Below are 12,575 nucleotides of genomic sequence, written 5' to 3'. Positions count from 1 at the left end.
TATACATTTTTGTCAGCAGATGAAACAGTGTGATGTATTGTTGTTGATGGGTAGTTCATAGATGAAATCCAGTGGGAATGGGGCAGATAATAATTATCTGCATTCCAATCAGTAATGCAAAGATGGGCACTCAAGCAAGACCAAAGCAAGAATTTTTTGGAGTGAGGATCAATGGAGACTCTTTGCACAAAGAGCGAGATGGAAAATCTAAGGGATTTAGGGAGTAATTTCAAATTCTGAGAACTTGGTGACTGCACACCTCACTCTTAACGAGACTGCGTGGGGGGGGGGGGGGGTGGTATTTACAGAGGAAAAGCAACAAGGTCAGACTTCCACAGTAAATGATAGGACCTGGGGCATTTTGTGGAACAGAGAGAGCTGGAATTCAGGTACTTGGTTCACTGAAAGTGGAGTCACAGGTAGATAGCTTGATGAAGAGGGCTTTTAGCTTGCTGGTCTTTTGTCAGGGCATTAAGTATAGAAGTTGAGAGGCTATGGTGCAGTTGTACAAGGCACTCATAAGGCCACACAGAGTATCGTTTTGGTCACCCTGCTATAGAAAAGATGTTATTAAACTGGAAATATACAGAAATGATTTGCCTGGATGTTGTCAGGACTTGAAAGACTGAATTATAGGGAGAAGTTAGACAGGCTGTGACAATTTTCCTTAGACGATAGGAAACTGAGAGGTGATCATACAGAGGTGAATAAAATCATGAGAGGCATAGATATGGTAAATGCACTGTCTTTTCCACAGAGTTGAGTATACAAGAATTAGAGGGCATGGTTTAAGATGAGAGGGGAAATATTTAACAGGAACTTGCTTTTTCACAAGATGGCATATGTGGATGAGCAGCCAGAGGAAGTGGTTAACAACTTCTAAGAGAGAGTTGGATAGTTAGATGGATGGGAAAGGTTTAGAAGATTGAATCAAATGTTAGCAAAGAGGATCAGCTTGAATGGGCACCTTGGTTGGCATGCACCTGTAGGGCCAAAAATCTAGTATCCATATTGTGTGACATTATAGTTCTTAGCCAAACGTGTAATTTATTTTACTGAAGTTCATCATCAAACAAACATTTCCATAAGATGTATTTCAGACATTGTACATATATATCATATAATCATATATATCACAAATCTCCACAAAGTATTTATCTGGGGTATAGACTTATAGAAAAGAGTGGAAAGAAAAAACAAGCAAAAGGAAAGAACTATGTACAAGTAGGGAGTGATTTTTTTTTACAACAGATTCATTGATTTGTGAGAATAAAATCAGGCCTATGAGGCATTATGTAGTTAAACCATTTTTCCCAGTATGAATCAAATTGTTCCAGCTTATGATTAACAGATGCTGTTATCTTCTCCATTTTGTAAACGTCCATTGTAATTTCCATCCATGTATTTAAAGTTGGGCTCTCCTGTGATAACCATTTCCTAGTAAGAGTCTTTTTACCAGCCACCAACAGTATAAAGGGAGCTTACATAGAGTTAGAGTGTATTTGGAGACAGAAAACAAAAAGCCCTTTGTTAAAGCTTTTGATTCTCTCCCCCACAGCTGACACCCGACCTGGTGAGTAGTTCCAGCATTTTGCGGTTTTATTTCAGATTTTCAACACGTGCAAATTTTCATTTCTATCATTTATTTCTGTTGGTAGGTTCACTTTGCTGCCAATGCAGTTGAGAGAATGGCCAGTTTGAAGCCAGCTGACTTGCTTTAAATGAGTGAATGTGAGGGAGGAATCCAAATGCTTAGCTCCTATTTGAAAGATGAAGAGAAATGGTTACATCCTTCACATTGACATTGGTTCCATTTTATCTGCAGAAAAATGGAAACACGCATTTTCTACACGTATTACCTGCGTCGCTTGCCGGGAGTGACTCGAGGAGCTTATAAACTGACAACAGAGAACTCTACCTACGGGAATGTTGCAGAGGCATGGAAAGATTTCAACAGGTTTGGCATTTCATGGGGAATGTCTATGGTCCTCTCGCAACAATTTGCACCTCCCGTTCTCACCACACTAAACCAGCACTCTGTTCTTTTCCTGTTGGGAGAAGTCCTGGAGAATTGTTGATTCAATTCAGGATGGAATCAGGCCCTTCAACCCACTACGTCCGCAGCAACCAGCAAGCACCCCATTTGCACTCAACCTACACCAATCCCGTTTTTTACCCCCCCCCCCCCCCCAAATTCCCATCAGCTCTCCCGAGACTCTGTCACTCACCTACACACCTGTAGCAATTTACAGTGGACAATTAATCTACCGGCCTGCTTCTGGGCAAAAAAGAAACCGGAGCACTCTGGAGGAAGCCCACGGGATCACAGGGGAAGCGTGCAAACTCAGTACAAATAGCGCTGGTGGATCGGGTTTGAACCCGGGTTACTGGAGCTGTGAAGCAACCACTCTACCAATACTATGAGGTGGCAAACTCTGAGACCTGAGAGGCAAGCTGCCATTTTTGAGGGGAAGGTTGGGTTGCAATGGCTGTGCTGCTTCTTCCCGGCATCAGGGGGAGCACATGGCCAGACGGGCTCTCACCAAGTGAGCATAACCTGCGATCTCTGACTCTGGCCTGCAGTGGCCCACTCTTGGCCGGCAAAGCACTATTAAATTGAACCCAGTATGGACTCATTCCCAGACCAAGAGCTGTTGCCCGGCAAGACCATCTTAATTAAGGGAGGGGTGTGGATCCCTACACTTTGAACTGGCATCAGCACTTCCTTGTAAAAGCTGAAGCTGGGGAGAGTGTGACCTAATGCACAGTGTGCTGACCATCAATGGAGGAATGCACAAAGTGCTGGAGAAACTCTGTAGGTCAGGCAGCATCTGTGAAAGGAAACAGACAAGTGGGCCTTTGGACCCTTCATGTGGTCCAGCAGCATCACAGTGCTTAGTACATTGCTCCAGATTCCAGCATCTGCATTCCTCGTGCCTCCTTTATAAATGAAACATCTCTTTCAGTTGTTAGAAAGCTTCAGGATGATATCCTCAGAAATGCCAGTCAGAAACCAATCTCAAGCAGGGCTTGATTGAACTTCCAATCCTTGAGCGGGATGAAGACCCTTTGCGTTACTCAGCTTAACCTGGATGCAGTCATCAGCCAAGAGACAATTAGGCACAGCTTGTCCTATCAGATGATTACAAAGGCTTCCTTCCATCTACACCAAGGTTGAGAGGACCAGGATCCTTGTCAGCATTATTTTTTTAATCCAATTGAGTCTCAAATCCAAGTTCACCTGCCTACATTTTTTACTGTAAAAGCATTAGAGATAAACCCCAGAAAAAAGGTGGATCCACCTAGTCCAATATTAGCGCAGTGCAGACTGGCCTCTCTCTAATGATCTTCAGGGCATGATAACCACTGTGAAGTTTGTTCTAAACCTGATCATATTATGAAACATGCATGGTTTTTGATTAAATGGACATACTGGATCTATTATTTATCTGCAGCGAGGAACTCAGTCCTTCACTTGTATAGCCATCTCTACTTCTACGTCTAGTGGCTTCCTTGTCTAAGTAATGGTTTGAAATGCAGCCATGTCTGTCTGTCTGTCTCTCTCTCTCTCTCTTTGTCACTCTCTCTGTCTGTCTTTCTCTTGCTCACACTCTGTCTGTCCCTCATGCTCTCGCTGTTTGTCTGTACCCCTCTCTGATGGGCTTTCTCGCTGTCTCTCTCTTTGTCACTCTCTCTGTCTGTCCCTCATGCTCTCGCTGTCTGTACCCCTCTCTGATGGGCTTTCTCGCTGTCTCTCTCTTTGTCACTCTCTCTGTCTGTCCCTCATGCTCTCGCTGTTTGTCTGTACCTCTCTCTGATGGGCTTTCTCGCTGTCTCTCTCTTTGTCACTCTCTCTGTCTGTCCCTCATGCTCTCGCTGTTTGTCTGTACCCCTCTCTGATGGGCTTTCTCGCTGTCTCTCTCTTTCTACCGGTCACTGGCCCTTTTTTCCTCACACTCTTTCTCACTGTCTGTCTTTCTGTCTCTCGCTTGTCATTCTTCTGGTGACTCTTTCTCTCTCTCTCTCTCTCTCTCTCTCTCACACACACACACTCTCACTCTCTCCCTCACTCCCTCTCGCTCACTAGCAGTGTAGCTGGGTCAAGCTGTTGCTGTATCCCACATTCTACTGAAGCATAAATGTATCTCTGTCCCTCATTTGATGCATAACTGTATTCCTCTCTCTATGCGGAGATTTAACTCTACCCCTTCATCCTCTTCCCACTATCCTCTTGTACATTGGCACTCCTTCTTCAGAGCCAAGTTGTAGTTGTATCCTCCTGGTTAAAGTGTTCTAGTGTCCCTCTCTTCTCGAGGGTATATCAGTGTATTTTTGCCAATGTTGCTCCTCTTTGCAGTTCCAAGCTATATATGAGTGATCTGGAGTCTGCCCTTTACTATTCCCTCAAGATGGAAGTGGTGAAACATCAGGAACTCTCAGGAGATACCCTCAAGGCACTGAAAGGCTTCATCACTGTGCTGACAAAGGTTAGTTGGGCAGAGTTGTTTTTCGTTTAAAGTACATCGATTCAGCAGTTCGCCTGAACACATAGAGTAGCAACTCGGTGAATGCTGTTCCATGAATTTACAGATCTGTTATTTTTATCTTGTATTTGATACTCTTTTTAAAAATGTATTCATAACTTTGGGCTGAGAGAGCAAAGCCAGCATTTATTGACTATCCCTGACTGTTCTTCAGAAGATGGAGCGCTGCCTTCTTCAACCAATGCAGTCTGGAGCTCCAAGACTGTGATCCAGCAACAAAATTATCTTACAAACTGAAGGAATAAACTGTTTATTCCTTTTCATAGATGCTACCTGTCCTGCTGAGTTCTTCCAGCATTTTCTATGTGCAACAATGATATACTGCCTAGTCAGAATAGTGGACATCTTGGTGGGGAATTTTCTGGGCATCTTTCCATGTAGTAAGTTGCTGGGATATACTGGGACATTCCATAGAGTCATACAGTACAGAAACAGACCCTTTGGCCCAACTAGTCCATGCCAACCAAGGTACCCCATCCAAGCTAGTCCCATTTGCCTGCGTTTGGCTCATGACCTTTAGATCTGTCCAAGTACACAGACCACTTGGGGGTGGGGGAGTTGAAGTGTTGGTGGTGGGAAGGCGGTGAGTGATTAGTTAAGGAGGGTAACGGGTGAGGCAGTCAAAAGCCACCTTGACCTGGATGGTGCTGAGCATTCTTCTGTCTGAATTTGTTGTGTTTTCTGATGACGGATCCATTCTACTTCAGTGTAGAGCTGCTTACAGGAAGGAATTAGAAATCAATTTCACAATGTGATGGCACTTCCCACCTAAAAGGTATCTGTGCGTTCTCCCTGTGACAGCATAGGTTTCCTCCGGGTGGTCCAGTTTCTTCCCACAGTCCAAAGATTATGCTGGATTCACTGGTCAAATTGTCCCATCATTAGTCTAGGATTAAATCGGGGGATTGCTGGGCTGTAGATATTGAAGGGCTGGAAGGGTCTATTCCTTGCTGTATCTCAATTTAAAAAAATTAAAAATGAGATGTTTCCATAGAATAGCAGAACGCTCTTGCCTCTTTTGTTACAATACAGCTCTCACAGCTACCATGACATGGGTTCAGTCCTGACATCGGACACAACCTGAATGGAGTTTACTTTCCACAGTCACAGTCTCTTTGCAGAGCTCCTCACGCTTCCCGGAGTATTAACTTTATAACATTTTACGTGGTAACTTTTGTTTGTTTCTCCAGAGTTGTAATTGATCTAGAGGTGAGAGCTGTTTACCCCACCCTCCTCCCTCTTGTGAAACAGGAAGTGGTAGCATTTGTAAGAATTGAGAGCTGGAGCCAGTCATCAAGACATGGGCTGATCTCCATAGGGGATACATCTGATTCTGCAATCAGCCTGAGGCAAATTTGAACCCAAATAACTTCTTTCACAGTGAACTCGTTTTTAAGTTCTTAGTGAACCTGCTTAGGTTAAAGGGGGCAATTATTAAGTGGTTGCCTGAATTCTGCTGGATTTTACCACATTTAGGCAAATCCACTTCCTGTCATTTTGGAAACGAAAAAATTTACAGCTGCTGGAAATCTGAGCAACACACACAACATACTGAGGAACTCAGCAGGCCAGGCAGCATCTAAGGAAAAAAGCACAGGCAACATTTTAGGCCAAAATCCTTTGGCAGGACTGTCATTTTGGCTTTGGAAATGCGCCTTTACAATATTTACAAGTCACTACCATAACCTTGAGACTGAATAAACTTCCTTTGTGTGAAGGTAAATAAACATAAGTTTTGTCACATTACAGAAAATCAGGATTCAGTCTGTTTTCTAGGAATACAATTCCTCCATAATGTGGGATTCACCTGCATATTCTTTTTCTCTGTGAGCTGTGGTAAAATGGACAGGTGCTTAAAATAGAGTCTTTGTTCTACAGTATATGCTACAGTAGTGATCACCAACCTTTTTAAGCCCAAGATCCCCTACCTCAGCCTTAGTGAAAGGCGAGATCGACCTCAGATCGATTAGTTACACGCATGCGCACCGGGGCAGAAAAGACCGGAAGTAAAACCCCGCAACCCGGAAGTAGAAATTATGCATAAACACCAGGGGTACCCACTGTTTTTTTTGCACCGCGGACCGGTTTAATATTGATAATATTCTTGCGGACCGGTCAACGGGGTTGGGGGGGGAGTGTTAAACATGACGGGAATACAGCGATACTCGAAGCAGGTTCCTTACGTCCAGTCTATTCCGTAATTTAGTTTTCGTGGCTCTCAGCACTTAGCTGCTGTCCCGCGCTGCTCACGTTTTTGCTGTTGAAAAAACATTCAGCTCATTCGTCTTTAAGTGCAGGGTGCTTGGATTCAGGGTACCGAAGCAATTTTGAGGGCTTCATTGCCTCATTAGTCAGCCTCCTGGCCCGAACTCCAGCCTCTGCCCACCCGCCACCAGATGCCCTGGTCGTGGGTGGGGTGAGAGGACAAGGTCAGGGCTGGAGGTCCCCGTGCCGGGGCCTTGGTGCTCGCAGTCCGGAGAGAGTGACAGACTGAGCGAGGAATGCGACAGGCTGCTCCCCCCGTAGGATCTATCAGCCGAGAAAAGTTTGGCTCGAGGGATGACTTTCAGTAGATCGCAGCGAGGTAGCTGCTCTGCTACTTACGAAACCCTGAGCCTGAATTAGGTCGTCTGCGAATATTTTAGCACCGGGTTCCCCCGAACATTCGATATGCTAAACAGGTTCAGGGGTGTTGCCCATCTGTTCGCGCTCCAGGCCAGTAGCATCGGCACTTCCCGCCGGCCACGCTCCGGGCCAGTAGCATCAGCACTTCCCGCCGGCCGTGTGAGGCGAACACTGGCGCGAGGTATCATTGCGTTTAGGCAACTGATGACCTCGCGTGGGTTCAAGTTCAACAGTGTGTGTGACAGGGAATGAGGAAAGGTACAGCTGACTCGTACTGTTTCCTCGTGGCCCGGTGGTTGGGGACCACTGAAGTACACTGTGTAGTGCAGGGGAGCTATGCGCGTGCGCACTGGGCAGAAAGAACGGAACTAAAACCCCACAACTCAGAAACAATCTCTCAACAGTATTTGTGTATTTATTTTTCATTTTTTTCGGGATCTACTGGGAGAGTCTCAAAGATCGACCAGTCAATCACAATCAACAGGTTGGCGACCACTATGCTATAGTGACCAAGGAAAATATGCATTTGTAATATTTTCAGGACATTGCAAGGGTAATCACTCTGTGAACCAAAACTGTTTTTCCTAAACTGCTTTACGCAACAAAAATCTGTCCATGGATCACGATGATGCATGAGTCACTGGATTAGGACCTCTATCACTGACCTTGGCATCTTCTGGTTTGGCTGTGAAGAGCTGGAGGAGTGAACTATGGAGTGAGGGTGAAGAGACTGCACTCAGGGCTGGCATCCTGATGTCACCTTCCAGGAGCTGCAGGAACTCCTGAAGTTTAAGATGCTAGATTTTTAGTTTGATGGATTTTGGTAGGTGGTGACCCTCAGCCGTGGACTCGAGTTGTGAGCTCTTGCCCCACTGAGACCCCTTTGTTCGACTGAAGTTCAGTGGCAGTGGTACTCAGTGTTGTTATTCTTTCAACTCTACGTGATCAGGTGGCCAAATTCAAAGCCGACTGAAACCTCTAACCTCTGCAGATGGGCTGCTTGTTCTCCTTGCTGGCAGGAGGTTTGCTGGGCCATCGAGCTATGGATGGTCCGGCCCCCTTCATGATCAGCAAGTGATCACAGAATTGACATCTTGATCTTTACAGCCACTGCTTACAGGGTCACTGGTCCCAGACAAAAGGGTATTAGCAAGATCAATGGGTTTTGTCAGCTGGCAAAGTGAACAGTTTAAAAAACACATCCAGAAGGAGAAGAAAGGAGGAACCCTGTCTTCTGGGAGGTCCAGTTCACCTCAGTAACATATTAACCCAAGCCATGGATTAAAATATCATTTTGATAAAGAAAGGAGAGGAAGTCATACAGTTTGTTTTATTTCATGCTTTAGGTTGATGTTTTAGACTGGCTTTAACATGTTTATTAATGTCTGTGCTGTTGACGCTATTCTAGAAACAGTACGAAAAACTTAGTGAGAGGCGAGCTGTCAAAGGTCATCAGGCCATTGGGGGGAGGGGCAGTGAGGGGGAAGGAGGCACATCCTCAGGACCTGCCTCCTGATGCCTTCTCATCACTGAGAGGGTCATCTGCCCCGTGACTCTTCAGAAGGGTTAAACGTGGGCAAGTTGATACTGCTGTCAGAAGTGCAGGCAGCATGCCAAGTCTGGCCCAACTTGCCACCCTAGTCTTCTGTATTTGCACCCTGCATGCATTTCCGTGCCATTTTTAATATAATTAAGCATCCCATGGCATTTAACAAGACTGTTATTAAGTGAAATATGATACCAAAACATACAAGGAGATATTGGGGCACATGATCAAAAGTTTAATTGTAGGCAGAGCTGCAGCTAAAGATTGCAGAAGAGAGCAGAGGGCAGAAAGAAGCCATGTTCCGTTTACGTCTGTCATGTCCCGTACAGGACTGTCCAAAGTGTTTTACAGCCGAGGTAGGTAGTCACGGTTCAGATGTAGGAAAACTGGCAGTCGGTTTGCACACATCAAGAATCCAGAAATAGAAGAGTTTTAATGACTGGATTATTGATAATATGGATATGGGACAGTTAGTAAAGCTGTGGCTTTGCAGCTCCAGTGGCCCAGGTTCAATTCTAACCTCTAGTTCTGTGTGGGAGGAGTCTGGACATACTTCTTGTGACTGTGTGGCTTTCCTTCCAGGTTGGTCAATTAATCGGCCACTTTAAATTACACCCAGTATCAGGTGATTGTGGGTGGAGGGGGCGGGTGTTTGGCTGAAGGAAGTGTGGAAAAAATGATAAGGAATGAGTGTAAATGGGTGTTTGGTTGGTGACTGGAAAACTTCAGTTCAGTGGACTGAATCAGGCGATGCTTAAAGATAACAGAGTATCCCTGGATCAAGACAGATGCATCTATTCCCTGTCCGTTAGGAAACATAGCAAAAAGTAGATTAAAACACAAGAGATTCTGCAGATGCAAAAATTCAATGCAAAACACAGAGAATGCTGGAGGAACTCAGGCAGCATCGATGAAAATGAATTAACGGTTGACATTTCAGGCTGAGACCCTTCAGCAGGACTGGAAAGGAAGGGGGAAGATGCCCGAAAGTGGGGTGAGGGGAAGCAGGACAAGATAGAAGGTGATTAGTGAGGCAGGTGGGTGGGAAAGGTAAAGGGCTGGAGAAGAAAGAATCTGATAGGAAAGGAGAAGGATTTTGGGAGAAAGGGAAAAAGGAGGTAAGAAGAGGCCAATGTGGGAAGTAGAAGAAGGGGGAAGGGAAAAATTCCAGAAGGAAAAACTGATGTTCATGCCATCAGGTCAGAGGCTACCTCCAGGGAATATGAGGTGTTGCTCCTCCACCATAAGAGTGGCCTCATCGTGACAGAGAAGGCCATGGACCGACATTTCAGAATGGGAATGGGAATAGGAATTAAAATGGTTGGCCAGTAGGAAGTTCCGCGTATGGCGGATGGGGCAGAGGTGCTCGATAAAATGGTCCCCCAACTATTGTTGGGTCTTACCAATGTAGAGGAGGCCGCTTCGGGAGCACCAGATAAAAGAGACGAGCCCAACAGCGTCACAGGTGAAGTGAAGGACTGTTTGGGGCCCTGAATAGAGGTGAGCGAGGAGGTGAATGGGCAGGTGTCGCATTTCTCTCACTTACAGGGGTATGTAAGTGTCCCTGCGAGAAGGAAAGAAAACCCAAATGGCAAAAAAAACACCTTTTTAATAAATGGTGTGGCCTTTTTATGATTTCTACATGCTTTAATTTCATTTAAGTTAGGAGTGTTTGGGATTATAACAATCCACCTGAGCTCTATTTCAAAGAGCGCATGTATATTCTTTGCCATTTATAGGATCACCTGGGGACTTAAATCTCTGTGTGATTGTGTGCATGCATACACACCTGAGTTTTTTGTACATGTGTGCGTATACACCAGTATTAGTGTGGTGCATAGATACACCTGACTTTATGTGGTGTGCATACGCCCCTGATTCTGCGTAGTGTGCACTGGCATCTGATTTTGGCTGGTGTGCACATGCACCTGTTATTATGGGGTATGCACATACACCAGTTTTTGGGTGGTCTGTGTCAGCAGCTGTTTCATGCGGTGTGCACATACACCTGTTTTTGTGTGGCGTGCATGCTTAAATCCCTAACTATTGTGTGTGTGTGTGTGTGTTTGTCAGCCAGCGTATGAGACTGTACCTGTGTTCTATGCCTCTCTGTGCGTGTAAAAGGCTGCTCTGTGTTGATCTACAGGGGTACAAGTTGCCTTGTGAAAGGTTTTGAAATCCAATTATAGCAGTTTCATTGCTGAACAGTACAGACTGAGGCCACTGGCTCTGTCCCAGGCTGTGCGGTGGGCTGGCGGAGAGGAAGTGAACTACTCAGTAAGCCGCGGTAATCTTGTTTTTACCCTCTTGTGGTGAGTGTTCCCAGATCCCATGGTGTTTGTCTGCACACTGATACTAATTGAATTTTGGTTGCTGTTATTGAACAGAAGTAGATTTTCTGGGTCCTTGGAGGCCGGGGTTGTTGGATTGAAGCAGACATGATTTTATCTCAGTCCAGATCTGAGTGTTCAGTGCGGTCAGCAGCAGAATACAAATAGGAGACAATACGAACTTGCTCATGGCCTGTGGGGTGAGGTGGGGGGGGGGGGGGGTGACACAGGAGCTGCAGAAACAAGTTGCTTCTCTGAGAATGAGATAATGCCAAGAGAAAACTCCCCTACAGCAGCCTTCACTCTCAGTGACTTGCTGTGTTAGCATAGTGAGGTTTGGCAAACTGACCACAAACACTGTCCTGAGCTCCTGCAGTAAGATGGGAGGGGGGCTGCACTGGCCTCCCATGTGCTTTCAGGAGGGAAATGCTGTGATTTCATCAGCATTATGCTATCTCTGCAGGTGGAATGATTTACTTCTGAAGTGACTGCTTCTGTTGCTCCCTGAGCTGGTGTCAGTGTATCAATATGTGTGCTCAGCAGTTCCATGCAAAGGTTCCCATAACTTAGATCTAGAGGTTGAATTTCAGCTTTAACTGTGTTGGACGATCCTTGTGCAAATTACATACATAGTTGTGCTGATTGCCAAAACCCGTTTGATAGTCTTGAGTTTCTGGCACAAGCTCAGAGACCAGCCAGTTATTCTTTCATCTATCTAGAAAACTGATGAAAGACAATGTACATACCATGACTGTAAGTAGCTACATTGCCCCATATGCATTTTTCTTAATGAGCTTTGAAGCATCCATGCTTTGAATTCAAGGCATCCATCGTATAGGTGTCAAAAAGTAATTTGCCTTCATGAGCTGAGGAGTATGTGTCTGAATGGCCTGACAGACTCCACAGTGAAACATAGCTCTCATCATTTTCAGTCACTTTGTCTGTCATTTCCTGGCTTTAAAGATTTCTAAGTGAAATTTACCTAATTTTATATTAGGAGAGAGCTTGTGATGCCAAATGCACCATCATTTTGCTTATACTGGTGCTGTTGGGAGGCCTTGGGTTTTGGAGTGTGTTGTTCTGGGATTAGAATACATTGTGATCTCACGGAGCCTAGCTCAGACATCTGGTCTGAAATGCTTATACAGGTTTCAGGTAGTAGTCAGTGGCATGATGGGGGTCTGCTTTTTTTGGCAAGATGAACCTAATGATGTTCCTAACAGGTATTGATTCCAAAGAAAGCTGAGGACGCAAGGACAAGAGCATGTTTATTCTGAATTGCTGACAAATTGCCATTTTTCTTTGTTCCCTAGTTCTTTCCTGGACGGCCGTTCATTATGAAGTTGCTTCAAATGACTGACGCCTGGCTGAGAGATGTTGGCAAGGGGCCAGTCTCCTCCAGAGCACTTATGGATGTGCTGAACAACAAGAACGGGGTAAGCTGCCCGCTATTGCACTGCGCAAAGGGACTGTGACATGGTTTCTCACTGTAGTGATTCCTTCCTGGAGTCATGGAGTAGGTTAAATCTT

General features: G+C 45.2%; 1 protein-coding gene across 1 annotated transcript in view; it reads left to right on the top strand.

Moving 5' to 3' along the window:
- Positions 1–12,575, top strand: part of qsox1 (quiescin Q6 sulfhydryl oxidase 1) — a 166,328-nt gene that overhangs the window by 119,420 nt on the left and 34,333 nt on the right. The window contains exons 7-9 of the mRNA XM_059984848.1: positions 1,826–1,957; positions 4,358–4,487; positions 12,359–12,481. Coding sequence (XP_059840831.1) covers positions 1,826–1,957; positions 4,358–4,487; positions 12,359–12,481 — 385 coding nt within the window. The remainder of the gene's footprint in view (positions 1–1,825; positions 1,958–4,357; positions 4,488–12,358; positions 12,482–12,575) is intronic.

The sequence above is a fragment of the Hypanus sabinus genome, chromosome 11 (assembly GCF_030144855.1).
Source record: "Hypanus sabinus isolate sHypSab1 chromosome 11, sHypSab1.hap1, whole genome shotgun sequence".
Lineage (NCBI taxonomy): Eukaryota > Metazoa > Chordata > Chondrichthyes > Myliobatiformes > Dasyatidae > Hypanus > Hypanus sabinus.
Note: the sequence above shows the minus strand (reverse complement) of the source record. Positions and strands in the feature narration are given on the sequence as shown.